At 43.2% G+C, this 19,094-nt stretch overlaps 1 protein-coding gene across 1 annotated transcript in view; it reads right to left on the reverse strand.

Annotated features, from left to right (window-relative positions):
* Window positions 1-2,270: 2,270 nt before the first annotated feature.
* LOC109474585 (G-protein coupled receptor 54-like) overlaps window positions 2,271-19,094 on the reverse strand; it is a 24,268-nt gene continuing 7,444 nt past the window's right edge. The window contains exons 2-4 of the mRNA XM_019774921.1: window positions 3,995-4,130; window positions 3,388-3,611; window positions 2,271-2,757 (exon numbers count right to left, since the gene is read on the reverse strand). Of these exons, the coding sequence (XP_019630480.1) occupies window positions 2,308-2,757; window positions 3,388-3,611; window positions 3,995-4,130 (810 nt within the window). The 3' untranslated portion in view covers window positions 2,271-2,307. The remainder of the gene's footprint in view (window positions 2,758-3,387; window positions 3,612-3,994; window positions 4,131-19,094) is intronic.

Raw genomic sequence — 19,094 nt, forward strand, 5'->3', positions numbered from 1 at the left:
TCAAATACGTTCATGTATAGACGATGGCTGCTCTGTTATAAAATTCTTTGTTCGTTTGAGCCTTTGTCTCCTCATGTTTTTCTTCATGATGATCAATTAGCCAAGCCAGTTTTGCGTACTATATTATGTATTAGTTATAATGTGATTCTATGTTGGAGAATCATTGAAAACCGCCAGAAGCAACATGTAAGTTTTGTGCTGGTAAAAAAAAAACAATAAGTGCCTGAGAGTTCTACCCGTAGACCTCCCCTCCCCCTTCCCTGTTGAGGGTGGGGTTGTTTTCTACATTCTTTTATATATTGCCTCTCTAACTCCTCGTTCCCACCAGCGGGTCTAAGATATCCGTGGATTCGAGATTGAAGGAGTATCTTTGGTTGTGTTGTAGGTGGTGGAAAATGACTGAGGAGTAGCCGTTAGCGCTAGGTCTGCAATGTTCTGTGTACCTTACATTCAGGGGCCGACTGGTCTCTCCGATGTAGGTGTAGTTACAATTGGGCTCCTCACAGTTGAGTCTCCACAGCAGTGGTGGTCAATACGGCGATGCAGCCGGCCACTACGGCAACACCATGACACGAAAACGACAAAAAAGAGAAAGGCCGTCAAAACATTCTCTGAATTTTATTTAAAATTTAAACTTTTTGAACATCGCCATCTTTAATATCGTACGTCTCTTGATCGTGATATATTGAATAATTCCGAATAAGTACATGAAAACACTCACGTTGAATTTTCATAAACGCACTTTTTGGTAAAACAACATTATGATATATACAACTTTTGCAACAGTTTTCCTGCGTGATTATTCTATATTATAAAAAGTCATCTACAACACGGACATGTATATACTTTAGGCACAAATACAACACGTCTATCCGTAACGTTTAATGTAAAGTTACAAGGTCACAACTAGGTCACAAAGTTCACTAACCATACTCTGTACATACTACAGTAATGACAGAATATACAGGTTCCACAGAATGTATCTAATATACAGGTTCTACAGGTTGTATCAGAATATACATATGATATGAGATCGCCAGAATGTATTAGAATATTCAGCTTCGACAAAATATACATTAGAATATACAGGATCGCCAAAATGTATCGTGTGCAGGATACCGGGTTCGCTAGAATGTATCAGAATATACAGGTTCGCTAGAATGTATCAGAATATACAGGTTCGCTAGAATGTATCAGAATATACAGGTTCGCTAGAATGTATCAGAATATACAGGTTCGCTAGAATGTATCAGAATATTCAGGTTCGCTACAATGTATCAGAATATACAGGTTCGCAAGAATGTACAGGTTCGACAGTATGTCGAATGTATATGAAAGTTCGACGGAATATAGTGGTTGGGAAGTGTTACTATACCAGTAGTTGAGACACACTTCGTTAATGCCACCTAGCGACTTTAAATAAACACTATCATGTCAGACTCACATTATAATAAGCTTCAGTAATGTCGAACAGACAATCTATTCATATAATTTATACTAGATATTTGTCCTCAGCCATATGCTTTCTTCTTGTCTTTTCTTCCTGTCTTTAAAGTGTGACTTTTTCTGCGACTAAGTTAGAGAGCGACGCTTATAAAAACTTTCAAGAAGGCTGTAAGTACTTATAGCTTTAACCCAGCCAACATCGTTTGAATTATCTGTTTGCAAATCAAAAGAAAACTCTCCGATCCTTACTGTCACCATGTGGGCCATTTTAGGTCACAAAATCTACAGTTCATATTCTGTACGCAGACTACGCACTATTTACGTCGGAACGATAGAATCTATCAGAATATATACGTCCCACTGAATCCATCGAATATATAGTCAGTCTCGTTGGTGACGATTAGACATTTAGGTGAAACAATAGTCATAGAAAATTCACACAGTTACCGGATAAAATACGGAGACAAGTTCTATTGACGAGTTCTGTCAGTAGTTTATTAGTGACGTTGGAGAAGGGTGGCAAATGTGGGTCAAGACGTCCAGAAATAGCATGAAAGTTCATCTGTGTTGGTACAAATCATTATCAAATAAAGACTGAACTTTAACTTCCAACACTAGATATAGAATTGGGACTTACCCCAAATTTTACTACGGTCACGTATCTCTGACGTCACGTTCCAAGAGTAGACGGGTCCATTCCGTGAACAAGGTTGATGGAGTCAACCGAAAATTTGGGGTAAGTCCCAATTCTATATCTAGTGTTGGAAGTTAAAGTTCAGTCTTTATTTCATAACGTCCAGAAATATTTTCCGTATTTTATCCAGTAGTACAAGATATAGTCAGCCTCACAACCACAAACCCTTAAACAGTTAAATATGACCCGTTCCTGGGCCTGTCCTCGACGCCATGTTCCTGGATGGTATCACACCGGCGTTTGGCGCGGATGCTGCTGCTGTAGAGCACGGTGACGCGGCTCCTCTCGCTGCAGTACCTGACCGACATCACCCCCCGCAGCGGCGTCTTGTTCTGCCGCCCGCAGCGGAGCTTCAGCGCCTTGCGAAGGTTCCGGCGGAAGTTTTCCCCCACCAGCGTGTACACGAACGGATTCATGGCGGAGTTGGCGTAGCTGAGGCAGAGCGCTGCCATCTTCATGCGGTAGAAGGTACTGCTGGCTTTGTAGTCCTGGTTCATGAGGCGGTAGAGGTTAATGATGTTGTTGGGGAGCCAGCAGACAGCGAACAGGACGACCACCCCCACAACCATCATGGCCACCCGTCTGGTCTGGAACGTGCGCTGCTCGTGACGACACGCCTAGGAATGATAGAAGGCAGGCACAGTTGGAGCATCATCACTAGAAAGCTTTGATTTAGTTTAAAAAAACTCCAGACCTGTATTAAATGTGCAAAGATTGGGTGTAACAGGTCGTTCGGTGCAATATAGCTAGCTGCCGCCGCGCCGCGTGCCTGCAAAGCTGGTGTGTTACGCCGAAGGGCGGTTATACATGCTATAGAGATACAGAAGCTGGTGTGTTACGCCATTGTACGCCAAAGGGTGGTTATACCGGCTATACAGATACAGAAGCTGGTGTGTTATACCAAAGGGCGGTTATACCGGCTATACAGATACAGAAGCTGGTGTGTTACGCCGAAGGGCGGTTATACCGGCTATACAGATACAAAAGCTGGTGTGTTATACCAAAGGGCGGTTGTACCGGCTATACAGATACAGAAGCTGGTGTGTTACGCCGAAGGGCGGTTATACCGGCTATACAGATACAAAAGCTGGTGTGTTATACCAAAGGGCGGTTATACCGGCTATACAGATACAAAGCTGGTGTGTTATACCAAAGGGCGGTTATACCGGCTATACAGATACAGAAGTTGGTGCGTTATGCCGAAGGACGGTTATACCGGCTATATCGATACCGATACAGATACAGACCTGTAGGCGCGCCCGGCGGCAGAGATGACGGACGTTCCAGGCGCAGGCCACGATGCACATGACCAGCGGGATGAGGTACGTGAAGACCACCGTGTACAGCGCGTACGCACTCTGCGCAGCCGCAGACCACCCCGGCTCTCGGCACAGCACCATCACGTGACCTCTCCACGTGACAGTCACGAGATCTCGCACGATGGCCACGGGAATGGACAGGAGGAAGGAAACTGGGAGGAGAAAGAACTATCAATATGGTGGAAAAACGACTTTCTTTGCAACGCACCAAGAGACAGAGGGATTTCGTGTCATAGCCTGAATGTAGGGTTAGGACCAGGCATGGTTCTGGTTAGTCTATCGTGTCCAGAACCACATCTGCTATCCTTGTTTTTTCTTCAGTATGACCTTATATTTGATCACGATATACTTTTTTCTGCCTGGTTTCCAGTCTAAGGAAACCATTGCCACCGATCGGAAGTAAGCAGAACTGCAGGAGAGAACACCACGTCTATGCCGGAATGGGTTAGGATTAGGATCAAGCACTGTTCTGGATAGTTTATTGTACTAGTGCCCGCTATCAGAAGTGCGTAGAACTGCAGGAGAGAACACTAACCCATCCAGATGAAGATGCTGACGGCCACCGCCGTCTTGGGCTGGCGGAACCCCATGGAGCGGATCGGCAGCACGATGGCGCAGAATCTGTCCATGCTCAGAGCGGCCAAGGTCAAACACGTCGCCGTCAAGGTCACCTGTGAAAACATGAACATCCGCAAACTTTATTTCTAAACCTGTGTCATTGGCAGGATTTCCAATGAGGTTTCCAGTATAGTTATAGTGGAGTGTTCTTATTCTTAGCGCAGAATCTGTCCATGCTCAGATCTGCAGTCAAGGTCACCTGTGAAAACAGAATAACACGTGAAAAAAATCCGCAAAGTTTTCTCCTCGAACCCCAAACCCAGTACAGTGTGTTGACAGCGCGTTCTTGATGCAAGTTTAAGCACGTGATCTAGAAATATTACGTAAGGCGTCGCCGTCAAAGTTCCCGGTGAGAACAGAATAAGATGTTAGGAATACGGCCCTACTGTCCTAGGGATTGTGTGTGTGTCAATTACCGTATTTATCAAGTATCCGTAGAACTTATATAGATAATATAGTGACTAAAATTCCTGTCATGTACTGTTGGAAGTTATCCCAGACTTTCTAAAAAGCTTTTCGCCATTTAGACTGATAACAGGATTTTACAGGTCCGCACGTAACTTTTTCATTTTCCTTTTCCCCCTGACAATTGTGCGGACTGAAAAATACTCCCCGGTGATCATCATGATGCTGGGATCTTGGACCAGTGCCCGAAATTCCAACAAAGCTTTCTGTCTAGATAGATCGCAGACTTCCAACAAGGTAATAAATTTTCCTCAGAACCAATACCTACTAACTTAAAAGCTTTGTGCTTGTCTTGTGATCTTGGAAAAGTTCCCAAGTTTCAGACAATATATACTTCCCCATTAACCAGGTTAATTTTTTTTATGTAGGGCGTCTATAATTCTGCTGAAGACGTATGCTGGCTTGGAAATGAGGAAGACATTTTACAAATGAAAAGGCCCCGAGTAGTGATACAAGTTTAAAGTTTAAACCGCTTTGTCCAAAGTTTTCTTCCACTACATATATTGATTACAGGCTTCCATAGTTCAATAAGTATGTATCCGTGAAAGCCGCGAGCTACCCGTCAAAAATCCTCCATAATGATGGTTGTTCTCTTGAATAATGGCTCCTTTTAGGAAGGAAAGAAAAATATAGGTTAAGTAAAGGTCTGATGGTGATCCCAGAAAAGTTCATAGTCTTGGAAGAGTGCCCGTATATCTGGTGAATGTTTTCTCCGCGTGCGTTGATTTTAAATGTCGACATTTAAACTGTTCTCTAACTACGAGCATTTGACCCACCCGTTTAATTGTTTTAGTCGAAGAACAGTTTGATTGTTCCACAAAGTAGTTTACAAACTACATGAACTTTCCTGCTCTTCAAATGCCCTTCAGTTGGTTATTAGAAGCCGCTAAACTACTTTTCTGCCTTACGCAAGTCAGTCCAAGGCCATAGTCCTCGTGTAAACCTATTTTAAGTAAATTGATTGCAAGCGTGTTGTGGGGAGCTGTGCAAATCAGTTTTAACGACTCGTCTTCTCGTTCACAAGGCAATTAAGGCCGAAAAAAACGCCTCCTGCAAATCTGCTTTCCCGCACAAGCTCCTGACCTCAACAGATCCGCTAGCGAGGAATCCATGCCGGGCAACTGATTACTTCTAGCAATCTACTCAAAGTCGTGGACGGAAATAGAAGTTGTTCGATAAAGGGCTGACTGATGTTAATGACGCGAGGAGATGAAGTCGGGACATGTTCCGGCAGACCGGAACTCCCACGCAAGGGGCGGAGTTACTGAGCGGGTACGGGTAATGTATCATGGAGAGTAGGCGTGCCCAGACACGTAGGGTCTCACTGTCGTACTATGCAATTAAACCTCACATGGCTCAAAATACGTTTTCTGCATACCTGCACTGGCGCAGGTAACATTAAAGAATTACCTGTACCAGACAATTTTCAGAATGAAAATTGTTCAGAAACCATTGTCATTATAATATTATTTCTTTTAACTTCATGGAGAGTAGGCATGCCCGTAGGATCTCACTGCCGTACTTTGCAACTAAACATCACAAGCCTCGCAATTCTTTTTTTCTGCATACCTGCACTGGCGCAGGTATAAGATTGAAAATTGCCTGCACCAGACAATTTTCATCATGAAAACTGTTCAGAAACCATTGTCATCAATTCTTTCATACCTCATAGGCGATAACAATCAATACAACAAAGTAGCGGATGCTACATGAAACGTTTGACAGTTTTCAAAATGTATTGAGTTGTTGGGGTAAAAAGTTCCTCGTGAGAGGTGAAATTGTGTTGGGCACATCCAGACGAGTGTTGAAAGGACCAGAACGAAATGATGATAACACTCTACCGGGCATTAGCTATCTCCGGAACCCACACTTCAGACATGCATCTAGAGGATTTCCCGTGTAAAGCCCGTGCAGCCCAGACCTTTAACTGTGGACAATTGATGCTGACACCAAGTAGTCGGCAAGGTGACCTCCCACAGTGTTGTAATTCTACACTCAGCTGACTAGGAATCAATTTTGAATATCGTCCTGGATTGGGTTTCATATCTGAATGTCTAGAGACCTTTTAATGAGGATTATATACTGTAAGCCTATCTTATTTCATACTCATTTAGTAACATCAGATAACCAGCCGACTGGTTCCAGGTCATTGACCTTTTTGGTTTGAAGAAGAAGAAGAGGAAACTGAGCAAAAACAATATGTTGTCCTTATATTAGTTAAACATAATAAAGAAATGAGGACAAGAGGAAAACGCATGTTTTAGACATCGCTTACGAGACAGAGCCAAAAAGTAGTCCAGTCAAAGCAGTCGTATCATAAAACTCACAGAAGAAACATCCACAGGATGACCCTTATAAGCCTAACCAGGATAAACAACGCCGTATTAGCGTTATCTTCACCGACACTCTGCTAAACCGTTATCAAACTCAAACGCCTCCCATGGTGCAGTAACACCCTAGTGAAGCTAAGGCTGTGTTTACTTCTATAGAGAGGCATATCAGCCATAAAACCAGGGCGATTTATGGTTCAATTAGGCAAGACTCAGCGGGATAAGACAGTTAGCTTCGATATTTATGTGCCAGATGAATGGGGGAAGAAACATAACAGTAGCTTCGGGAAATAAGTTGATTGTCTTGTTGCGTGCATTCGCCACAGATGATTGCATTTCAATTGGTTTTGGATGCGCGGAAAGTGAGAGCCAGATGGCCTACGGGTATGTCTTCAGAGCGAAGATAAGATCGCAAAACGGATCATTTATTAACTATAGGATCTCCCTGACAGAGTGGAAATCCAAAGGCTCCCATGGTGGAAGACACAATAGAAGGGATGGACTGTTCACTGTTATATTTCCCTCCTGTACTGTTTCCTATACAGAACTTTTAATGTAAGTTGTGTACACCTTGACATTGGAGTTCAAGTTTGACTTTGACAACTTTCTCCTGCAGATCGAGGGTATCATGATGAAAAATCGCGTAACTAGCGTCAGACTTTGTTCAATATCCCTTTCATTAAAATCCCGGCGTGGAAAAACAGTCTTTAGAAGCCTCCCGGAGCGAGAAGCACCTTGAACATGTGCTGAACAGCTAGACTTAAAGGTAACCTGTAATCCCAAACTTCCCCAGGTAATGACAGTCTAAAATTGCTGAGCTCGCTGATGGCCGTTATAAGTAGCAGGTACAACAACAGACGTGACTACCGCCATCAGACAACCGGAGAAAAGTGTTTCTGCACCCGCTTTTGATTAACAGACCGACGTTTCAAGACGATTCAACGCTCTAAACGCTCACTTCCAACCATGCAAAGTCATTGCACTGTATCAAAGTCGCCTAAGGGTATCTTCAGAACATGGCAAGAAACCAAGAAACTGAGTCTTGGGACGTTTCACTGTTTCTGCAATTAACAACATAAAGCTGAGAAACCTGATTACACATGGTGCACTGCGTGAGGCAAATCCAGGCATCTGTTTGTTCTCCTACTTACATTACTGGCAACCATTAGCACCGACAAGGTGAAGGTGAGCTACTCTTCAAGTTCAAGTTCAACTAGCAAACATTAACGGCTGCCTATATTCGGTGGATCCGAAACTTGAAAATTATGTATGAGACTGGGATGCTGTGAAGAATCGTTTTATGATACTACATGCACATGTTACAGTGTAGTGTTACAGTGGTTGTCCTTTATTTATTGTAGAAAGGTCATATGCTAGAATGTACATTAAAAGGCAAAAATAATACATATGGGTCTCCCTTTAACTGTTATCACAGACCAACACATGGCTTGCCATCTCGTATGTTCAACACTCCTGAAGCCTTAGAATAACTCACGACTGAACGTTCGGTACTACCGGCAATTTTCTGGAAATTTTGGACAGTGTATGTCTGCAGGCTGCACTGTGTCTTGTGATAACGTAGACCTATGTGTAAAATTAATATTGTTGCAAGAGTTGAAACTTAAAGGATTTTTAAAATCCACAATACATCAAATGAAATAAGTAGACATGACAACTTGACGGATTATGATAAGGACTTTATTTGCCAAACGACAAATCAGAGAAGTAAGATTCATTTTACGCAGTCATGTATGCTTAACACACACATACGTTACTCTGGCAAATATTCTTCAAAACAAAATGGATTTCTGTGCTGCCGAAAACAGTCCTTCAACACACCTGCATCTGTACCTGTATCTTTATAGCCGGTATAACCGCCCTTTGCCCTAACACACCAGCTTCGCAGGCACGCGGCGCGGCGGCAGCTGGCTATATTGCAGCAAACGACTTGTTACACCTAACCCTTGAACATCTACCACTAAACATTGTTAAGTTTTGTTGCATGTAGAAACTGTAGTTTCTCTTGGCAAACCTTCAAGAATTCAAGACGACTTCATTGTATTTTTTTTCGATCAATCGGGGAAGTAAACTTTATTCCACCAGCACGCTTGTAAAACACGGATCCAGACATGTTAGACCGCGGTTCTCAATTACGCAACCTCGACTTCTATAAGACCTTAGGGAAGATCGATGCACCCTGGGGGAACATCGCAGTGACTGACAGCCTCTGGAGACAGCAGTACACCACCTCCGGGTCATGGACAAAGCACGGACGTGCAGATCGTTCCCCTGTAGACTGAAGCTGACCGGTGTTCCTGTCTGGGACGTGGCAGGTAATAATCAGCCCACCGGTGTCTGTACCCTCATCAATGGAGGTCAGGAGATCTGTAGACTCTACTGAAAACACGGCAAGTTGGGACGACAGGTGTAGAGGTTGAGGACAGGGATAGTGATTTATTGTGGGCGCGGTTGACTTCAGGTTCTGGATAGCCCACGCGTATCCTGAACCGTGCCTAGGGAAATTATATGTTTTTGGATACACAGAAGCAATCCAGAAACATTTGTTTTATTTAGGATTGTTTTGCATAAATGTCACACATTTCTTCCTGGAGTAGACATAGGGCACTGTTTTGGATACAGCACAGTCAGCAGCAGTTGAGGCTTGAATGGTCTGATATGGAACTACTCCTTGGTCACAGCCGATTGCCTACCACTACATAATGAGTATTTCCCATCATGGGTAAATCAAGAACACTACTCAGAGCTCGAATCTTGGCGGAAACATGAAAAAATGAATCGCTAGGTTCAGACCTCCCGTAGGACGCCACCCAATGAGCGCGCTTCATAGGTCCAGACAAGCCGACTCCGAATCAATATACCGAGATGGTGACAGATCGACGCCGGGAGGCGGACTGTTTCAGAACGCGGCATGTCTCCTCTCCGGGCGGCGTACTGCAACTCTGGGGGTTCCGTCATGCTGTTACAGGTCTAAGTAGCACCCCAGGTTTGGAGAAACTTCAGAAAGTGAAGGAATTTATGAAGATACAGGGTCTAATTTTAGGTACCTGTGCGTGTTTGGGGAGAGTCACACTCCACACGTTAAAGACCTCACCACAACTTTCGAAAAAGAGTAGGGGCATGGCCCGATGGTGTGCGATGGTGTCCCCCAGCCGGTGTGCGATGGTGTGTGCCCCGTGTTCAATGGTCTAGAAGTGGCCTCTTGGCGTTCCACCCCCTCCCCTCTTCAAAACAATCAAAACGATTCACTCTTGAGTTAAATGAACTAGCAAAGAAAATCATTTTGGTTCAATTCGCCATGGAGAGTCTGGAAAGTTTGTCCGGGTTTTATAAAATGTAAAATTCAGTCTAGAGTCAAATCAGTCAAATGTCAAATGTATAACGAGGCCATTACAACTACGACTCAATTTCCTGTTTCAATACCTGTACTTAACTTCTCATTCCACAGCTAATACCTTCACGTTTACATTCTAGTGGCTGGTTCTGTCAGTGGGCACATGTAAGTCTCTCTGATCCGTACCCCTTTACTTTCCTACCTGAGCTACATTTTGATTTCCTTACACGCCACTCTACCTGATTTGCAAAACAGGAAAGGCTGCCGGTGTTTTCAGGTACAGATAGAAATCCAAATTTTCAAAACTCTGAGATATTTCAGCGACCGAAGTTGATCAGGGTCACTGAATCCTGTGATGGCATCTCATCATCATCCGGTGTACCCGTAGATCTAACGTTTTGCTGACTTCGTAATGCGGCACTCCATCAAGCCGAGACGATCCGGGTCTAGATAGCGGACTGGCCATTTGCATCTGCGTCAGGCCAGGCCAAACGGAACCCGACGTCTGACGTCTGTTGTACCCTTTCACGATCCGCCCGGCCGGCTAATTTCCTGACATCAGGTGCAGGAGCACGGAGAAGGCCAAGGTAGGGCCAAGAAAAACTCTTCCCACTAGACGGCCATCACTAATGCTGAGGTCACATTTTTCGTTTCAACGAAAAACTAACACTCATTATTAGTTTCTGAAACTCTTTGTGTTTTCTTCTTTTTATATCGTACTTTTCGATGTAGATAGAAAGCTACCCGGTCGGGCCCCGGTTTGAAAATGTGACCTCACTTATATAAGCGAGCGTACAGCGTCCAACACTGGATAGTTGTGACCCTGGTTTTCATAACTGGAATATTATACATGATGTAATGGGTTATGAATAAATGGGTAAAGGCAACACAAAACACATGTACACCATGTTTTAATTTTTTTTCTTCATACATGTTCGCTCTGGGGTCGCAGCCGCTAGTGAAAAGAGGATGTAAGAAAAGCCTAGGTTTGAGTGATAGAAGTTTCTTGACAAACTTTCCAGCCCTCCAGACGATCGATATCGCACTACAGGAAAAGTAGGGTTTACCAATGGTAGTAAATGCCAGTAAAGCCGGGTAATGTTCACTTTGTAAGTTAAAGTCAGATCTGGTAATTTCGGACTAAACATTGGCAGTAAATGAATCTTTTATCTACTATCATTGTAAACTGCTGTACGGTTTATAAAGTAAACATTACCCGACTTTACTACCATTTACTACCAGTGGTAAGCCCAAGTTTTCGTGCGGTGTTGCCGGCGCACGCGGCCTGGAAGTACCTGTAGTCTGGAAGTACCTGTAGCTGACAGGCGGAATCGCTGATACAGGTTTCCTCACCAGAACCGAAAGGTCAACTGCCGCTCGCAGTTTCGTCTGCGGCTGTGATCGCTTTAAAACAATCGTCTGACTGCGAGTCGTTAAATTAGGAATGACTCCGTGTGCGTATCGCAAGACCCAGGCTGCTGTCTGAGGGCTTAGCATTTGTCCTGGACCTTTAGCGAGAGTGATGGTTATTTGAATGTGCTTGAAGCACTTTGTTCGTGGTAGATTCTTCAGTAGATAACGGCATGGAATGGAATAGACGCTGTCTAGATTGCTTCAGGGCATGTAGCACATGATAATAGAAAGTTTTATTGCAAGTTCTTGCCTGTCTGGAGGAGCATTACTGCATAATGTATCAGGTACTGCAACTTCTATGCATGTCAGTCAATATCGACCAGCCAAGTGTAACAAGGCAACTGCGTATGTCTGTCTGGTTTCATGGTTTATGTTATGAATACAATGAATACATTGGATGTACCAGTAACTAGTTCCAGTCTAGGCTCGCGACCTCCCTAAACCCTATTAACGTAGTGTTTCAAAACCACAAAGCGTTGCTTCTTTTGACAGACGATGGCTTGCCATTTACAAAGTAATGAGTTGTGCACTTAAGCAATACATTAAACCCACCAAAACCTACCCGGAATATCTACGGGCCAGCCGACGCATCATTCAAAGAAGATTTAAGTTCATATCATGTTTATTAGAGTGAACCAAATTGCCTTAGATTATCGGTTATAACTCATGAGGGTACTTGTTTTGAAATGGAAGTGTGGCTTGAATAACAATCTGCGCAATATGACTTTATACGATGTGTTCCGCATGTGTCTATCAGAATCAGAAGTGGGGAATATTTACAGACATTCCTCTGGAGTCGTGTTGTTCTATGTTGAATCCATGGCCTTGTCTGGGTTCATGGCCGAGGAAAAAAGCAGCCGAAAGCAATTCTACCTTCGATCCAGCGGATCAGAACAGATAAAAACGTCTTCAGACAGAAATATTGCTAAGGAGACGGATAATTCTCCCAGGACGGTGCACACGCACATCGTGGATCATAGATATCGGACTTCTACTGCTACCACCAAACAAAACAAGTTTGGGAACAGGCGTGACTTTGGAAGCGACCCAAAGTAATTTTCTCCTTGATACAACTACATTATATTGGATCCCAGATGGCGTGCATTGCCAGGGTCTACCATACTGCCATGAATCAATTCCCCTTTATTAAATGTCCAAAGTAGTCATAACATCTCTTTTATGAGGTATTTGTCTCTGCCACCTGAACATACATACGTTCAAACTATTGTGCTGAGTTATGTTGAAGATAATTTTACGGTTTTAATAAAAACTTGGAGCAAATGTCTTAAATCACGCCATAACAAACCCCGCCCAGGATGACAGGGACTCTAATTTTCCAGTTCCCAGCAGCGAACATTTCGTAAGATCGGTTCTGTACCTTCATATAACAAATGGGGGTTTGTGTTCACTCTTGTTGTACCAGCCTACCTCATAGAGTATCCTGAAATACAATATAATGGTCACATACTCAATTTGCTATTCCCGTATAGCGTACCATAGATTATACAGAAAGCCATCCAACATATGTATCCAATAATATTTTTGGCAGCTTATAGAAAGTTTGGAACAAAGATTGACTCCATTTGATGTCACATTTCCAAACCGGCCAGGCTGTTTGTATGAACGAAAATGCAACAATTCATACCAAGAACATACATAGTGCCCATGATTGTCATTAAGAACTTTTCTGTGTTTGGTTTTCTGTCTTTTGAAAAGTGTTTTGTCCTTTTTAGATCGTACTTTTCGTTCCCAAAAGCTGCCCGGCCGGGCCCCGTGTAAAATTTGTGACCTCAGCATAATCTATGGGGAATCGAATTTGACGGCTCCATCTAGCTTTTAAAAGTTTTGTTGAAGAAAGTTTTGACAAGTATGTTGCCATGGGAGTTTCTGTGCCACTTCTGATCTCTATTTAACAATTTGACATTTCCAAGTAGAGGTTGTACTGTATAATAGCCCAGGAACTTTTACGAATGCTATTCCATTTCAGAGCCGGTCCTTAGGTCAACATCTGACACGGAATATGGCCGTGATCTGCCTGGTAATCCGGTATGCGTTGTCCTTCTTTCTAACGACGAGGCATTCCATTACAAATGTAGCCATACATATCTACCTGGTATTACGACATGATTGAATTAGATAGTGGAGTGATTGGATCTCAGAAGCACAATTAGATTTGTACGACGTAACGAACTATAATGCGTGCAGAAAGAGAATTGAGTTAAGTTAGTTAGATCTGAGATGTTTTGATGAAAATATTCAGACCGCAGTCGTCAAAACAAATCAAACGTCCGCAAAACAGGTTATATAACGTCATGTAACTAAACACCGAGGGGGTAGACATATATGTCAAGGACGTCAATGGCAATGATAACTGAACATCAGAAGGCAATAGAACGTCAGTTATCCCTAGACAAGTCTGGTACCCAGCATGTGCACTCCTGATAAATTCTAAGTGTTACATTATGTTTTCGTATCATGAACGTATGTTTGAACAGGTTGCCAGTAGTGATTTAGATAGGCGAAGTACATTCGATATGTCATCATGCTGGTAGAAAATTTTGTGACTCTTTTATGCAACTTTCAAGAGAGAGATGGAGAGAGAAAGGGGGTGAGGGATGGAGAGAGGCATACATAGATGTAGATAGATATATATATAGATGTGTTGTGCAGGAAAGTTTCCGTGATGTTCAAAGTCAGCAGAAAGTCAGGAAGGTGCAGTGTACATTTGCGATCTAACAACCTTACAGCGCTCCGGGGTGCCATCAGTCACTACACAGTGTGCGCAGTCTGATAGAAACTCTGTTATGTATCGGCCTTGGCAACTACTACCGACTCAGAGATTAAATATAGATAATCCTGGCGTTTTTATCGTATCGGCTTTACCACAGTTGCTGTCTGAGAGATCCTTTCAGACCATGTTCATGCAATTGATATGAGGCCCACCTCTGTGTTCGGAGTAACGAATAGCGTTAACCCCGGCCCCGGCTAGGCGCCTGAGCCCGGCCAGACATGGGTCTGAAAGCGGCAGGCGACCTGGGACGTAGCCAAGGGTCTGGATCTGAGGAGACGGGGGTGGAGGTGTGGTGTGTGCTGAATCGGAAGTGTGGCGATGATCTGAAGAACTTTGATTGAGTTTTGTTAGAAGAACAGGCAAAGTTTGACTTGAGCTTGTCGCCGCTTGGTTCACTTCACTGCGAACGCACAAACCTTGTCAGGACAGACGCACTATCTGGCAGAGGCGCTGGCAATTCTCCCAGACCTGAAATAAATAATGTATATATACAGAGTGCATGAAGTCTGGAAAAGATTAAGAGTACGTCGTTGTGTATCTTAAAACGGTTCATCGATTTTCGTTGCTTTGCTGGGTACATGTATATCAGGGAAAGAAGATACCTTTAATAGGAAACAATAAAAAAGTTATCAAGTCTTGACAACTGTGTAAGGAAGATGCATGTGCCGCCTGGAGATTCCCGGGGAAAGTTTCCGTCAGTTCGGGTGCATTTCCAGACAGTGTGGAGATGTAACCACTGTGATGTAGCGGACCGTGACAAGAAAATTTACCGCAAGCTGACACGCACCGCCGGTAACGCAAATCGCTCCATACGTCTTGATCACATGTGTGTAGATATGATACAAGCCTGAACTATTTCCAAACAACGTCTAGATCCCAACATCTCGACAGTGATAACCACGGGGCCTTGTAGGGAAGACAAGACATGAAGTCAGACAAGAGACAAGTATATACGTCTTCAAGAAGACTTTTATGCAGAGATGACATGCCCTGTTGCCGGAAGACATGTTGACGTCTGATGATGACACGGAAGATACATAGCTGGGTTTATCCCGTGTATCATGCGGCATTATCTGTAGTAAATGCTCCTTATGTGTCGTGGGGTGAATGAGTGTTTTGGGACTGAAAGGATCAGGATGTAGGAAAATCAGAGATTTATCCACGATATCGGTCTTTATGTCAAATGTATATGGAACTTCACGTACAAATAAAAGTCAGGTTTTGTGGAAATTGTCCGCCAATGGAGCCACAGGCTACAAGACTTCTTCGGTCAACAAAATCCTCCTGAGCACACCAGACTTTGACTATATCGGGATCCATAATTTAGCCTGACATCTCTGTTGACTATTCTTCCTGTGGTCCTGAACATGTGATACATCAATACAAAATAACACCAAACTGTCACACAGTCTGTCACACAATTATACAGGCATAGCCTACGACACGTCATCAGATCGCACCACCTTTCTGTGGATGTTGACGTGCTAAAAGCAAGTTTCCGAAAATATTGCCGACAGAAGGAACGGTCGCTGCGATAACTACTATATCAGGCCTTTGTCGAAGGCATATCATGGCCGTTTCTTTATGCAATTTATTTCATAGCAGGATATTACCTTCCAAACCCCTTAAATACTTGTACCCTACACCAAGAGCATTGTGAATGATGATAGTACATCAAATATCAACATAAAGCGGTTGTGGACACCTCCCTAAGCTTGACGCATCACCAGATATAGACTAGCCTGACTTTCTTAATCGACTACGTCGTCTAGGAGGGCTGCCAAATGGGGCCATAGTTAATCATGATCTGGAGTAATAACGGTCTATCAACAAGTTTCATCGTTTGATACAGTTACGGACTACAAATTACTTCTTCCCCCTTAACGCTCCAGGAGTTGGGTCCTAGATGATAGTTACGGCCAGACGTTTCGCATTATCCTCATCTTAAGTGTTTTGTAGATTGTTGCTCTGGCGTCTTGAGAGCTGGCTGAGTGATGAGCTGTGCGAGAAAAGTAGGTTTTGGATTGAGCCGAGGTCCGGTAGGCGTTTAAGTGCCATTCGGCGGGTGACCAAAATCATGCCTCATATTAGGAATGGCAGTATGGGGGAGATTTGGCATCTACAAGCTATAAAACAGAAAATGAGACATTTTCTTTTTGATAAGAAAGGGCAACAAGTAAGTACTCTTTCTGACATTGCCCCGACAACTGCGCAGCTGGTGAATAGATAAAAAGCTTTATTTGATGAGTTTTACAAGAAAAGAACAGTCGCTAAAAAGTTCTTTGTAAAATTTGGCATCTATACAGCTGCTATAACCTAGCTTATAACTCCTGTTTTACAGTCTCACTACGAGTCTGACTATAAAACAAACAGTTTGCTAAAGCTGTGGAACTTTGAGGATCATGAAAATTAGAATAGGCGTGTCTGAAAATCTGGTGTATTGCGCCACTTCTCTTGCTACAAAACCTCGCAATTCGTAACGATTTCAAAGTAACAATCAACAGATTTCATGTAAGTGTAACATGGAGGTTGATTGCAGAAAATCTGAATCTGAAAGCACCGTGTGTGTTCTACATGAATAAACTGAGTTCAGTCAGCTTGTCATTACGAACGTTCCGCTCTTTGCAACTCATCTTGAAGTTGTCTCTTTGAGTACTTTTACATCGGCTGGCGTATGCACTAGTAGGCCGTTGAGTCTAAGGCCATGTTGATTTCCCAAAAGGCCGCCCCCCCCCCAAAAAAAGTTTTCAACCATACTGTAAATGGCACAAAACAGGTACAAATGAACAAATATATACCGTAAGGTGCAAAAAGAAATACTGGAAAACGATAACGGTACCAATGCCGTAGAATGCCAAAATCAAACTAAAAAAGAGAAAATGTAAAGAAATGAATTTGAAGAGTAGATTATTCGCCATACCATACTCTGTGTCATTTGTTCCACCTTCATGGCCACATAGCTATAGATTTCATAATGAAAGCAACTTTTTTTTAATCGCACGCTCGCATCAGTTTTGGGGCTACCAGAGGATGTCATCCATATAATCAAATCAACATGGCGTAATATAAGAATAAGATGTTAACATTAGAGGTCTAAATCTTGGCTCAATTGTACGTTTGTATTCCGCCCCTCACGTGGATTACCAACCTTTCCATCGACAAGCTCCCTATGAGAAAGACTTACCTTCAGTAATGACTGAGACTAAAGATAGAAACCTGGTTAATTACACTATAGAAACACCACAGCAGAGCTAGCCCCGTGCCACCAGAGACCCCTGGAACCGCTCCAAACCCGGGGAGAAGTGAGCCGGGTCGACCTGCTTCCACGGGTCCCTGAACACCGAGGTGGACTGGAAAATGGCTGACGTTATGGAGAGGTCGCCTCTCCCCGGGTCTCTAATTGACGGAACGGACCTGTTCGTTTGTACGTGAAACACGAAGAAAAACTTCCCACCAACCAGAGATACCCAAGCAAGTAAGTTTACTGCCAATGTCTTTAAAGGCATCCAGTGCAGTTTTTAGGGCTTGAAAACCAGATTTTTCAAATTCAATATTCTACTCACTTATCTAGATACTAAGTTGAAACAACACTGTCCCAATGTACATCGACATTCATGGAGCAAAAATGCCCCAAATTCTGACGAAAAACGGTTACTGGAAGGCCCTGAATTGATTTTCAGGGTACCACTCAGAATATAAAGGACTCATTTTGGGGCTTGGTTCTGTAGTTTTACATACCTGAAGTACGAGATACTGATTCAAATGTGCTAATGTGGGACAGTATGTGTCAATATCACACAGATTGCCTTACTCAGAATATTTACAGTTTTGCCGCCCTGAAATTGCATTGAATGCCTTTGACCCTACGTCTCAGTAAAGTGAGCAATAAGCCCTTTCGCAATTACTAGTGCGCCTGCGCGAATTTGACGTTCGATCCAGAAATTGGAGATAAACAGAGAGATAAACAGAACCGCGGACACCCTTGTGCCGAGCACCATCATGTCTGAATTTCCAGCTTACACACGGCGTTACCGGTGGTGACCCGCCTTGGGCTGAGTTCCAACGATGTTCTGGACCTAGTTTGCCAAAAACATCGTGATATCTTTCTCTTCAAGGGGATTTACGGTAGGTTTTTTTGACGATATGCAAGCTAGCGCTACCGCCTGCATGCCCCCCTCCCCCATCCTGCACGCCTTCCATCTTCACGTTTTCGGCTCAATTTTCCTGACCAATCTCGATAAAACGAGTTTTGGAACATCTATTTTATTTTTAGAGTGGTTATATGGGTAAAATAGTGTGGAATCTTTTACTGGCATATGTTTTTGACAGTAAAAAAATTTCGATAAATAGCAATGGCTTTTGTCTGCACAACAGGCCGATATGCGTGGCACGTCTTTGTCTCGTGTCACCGCAAGCACATAAAGCTTTCTAACCGCAATCCTCACGACGAATTAACGATTATAATAACCATGAATGAATAGCACATGCAGTGAGTGCACCAATAATTTTAGGAAATATTAGTGTGGTTTTCGTAGTAGGAATACTAGGATACATGGTGGTGGGGTAGGGTTTTATGCATGCAAAAATTATGCTAGTGCAGTCAAGACAAATGTTTTGAACTTAAATCCATGTAGTATCACTTTTTGTTCAATTTTCCTCTTCTTCT

Source organism: Branchiostoma belcheri, unplaced genomic scaffold, assembly GCF_001625305.1.
Source record: "Branchiostoma belcheri isolate BF01 breed outbred unplaced genomic scaffold, Haploidv18h27 scaffold31, whole genome shotgun sequence".
NCBI classification, from domain to species: Eukaryota; Metazoa; Chordata; class Leptocardii; order Amphioxiformes; family Branchiostomatidae; genus Branchiostoma; species Branchiostoma belcheri.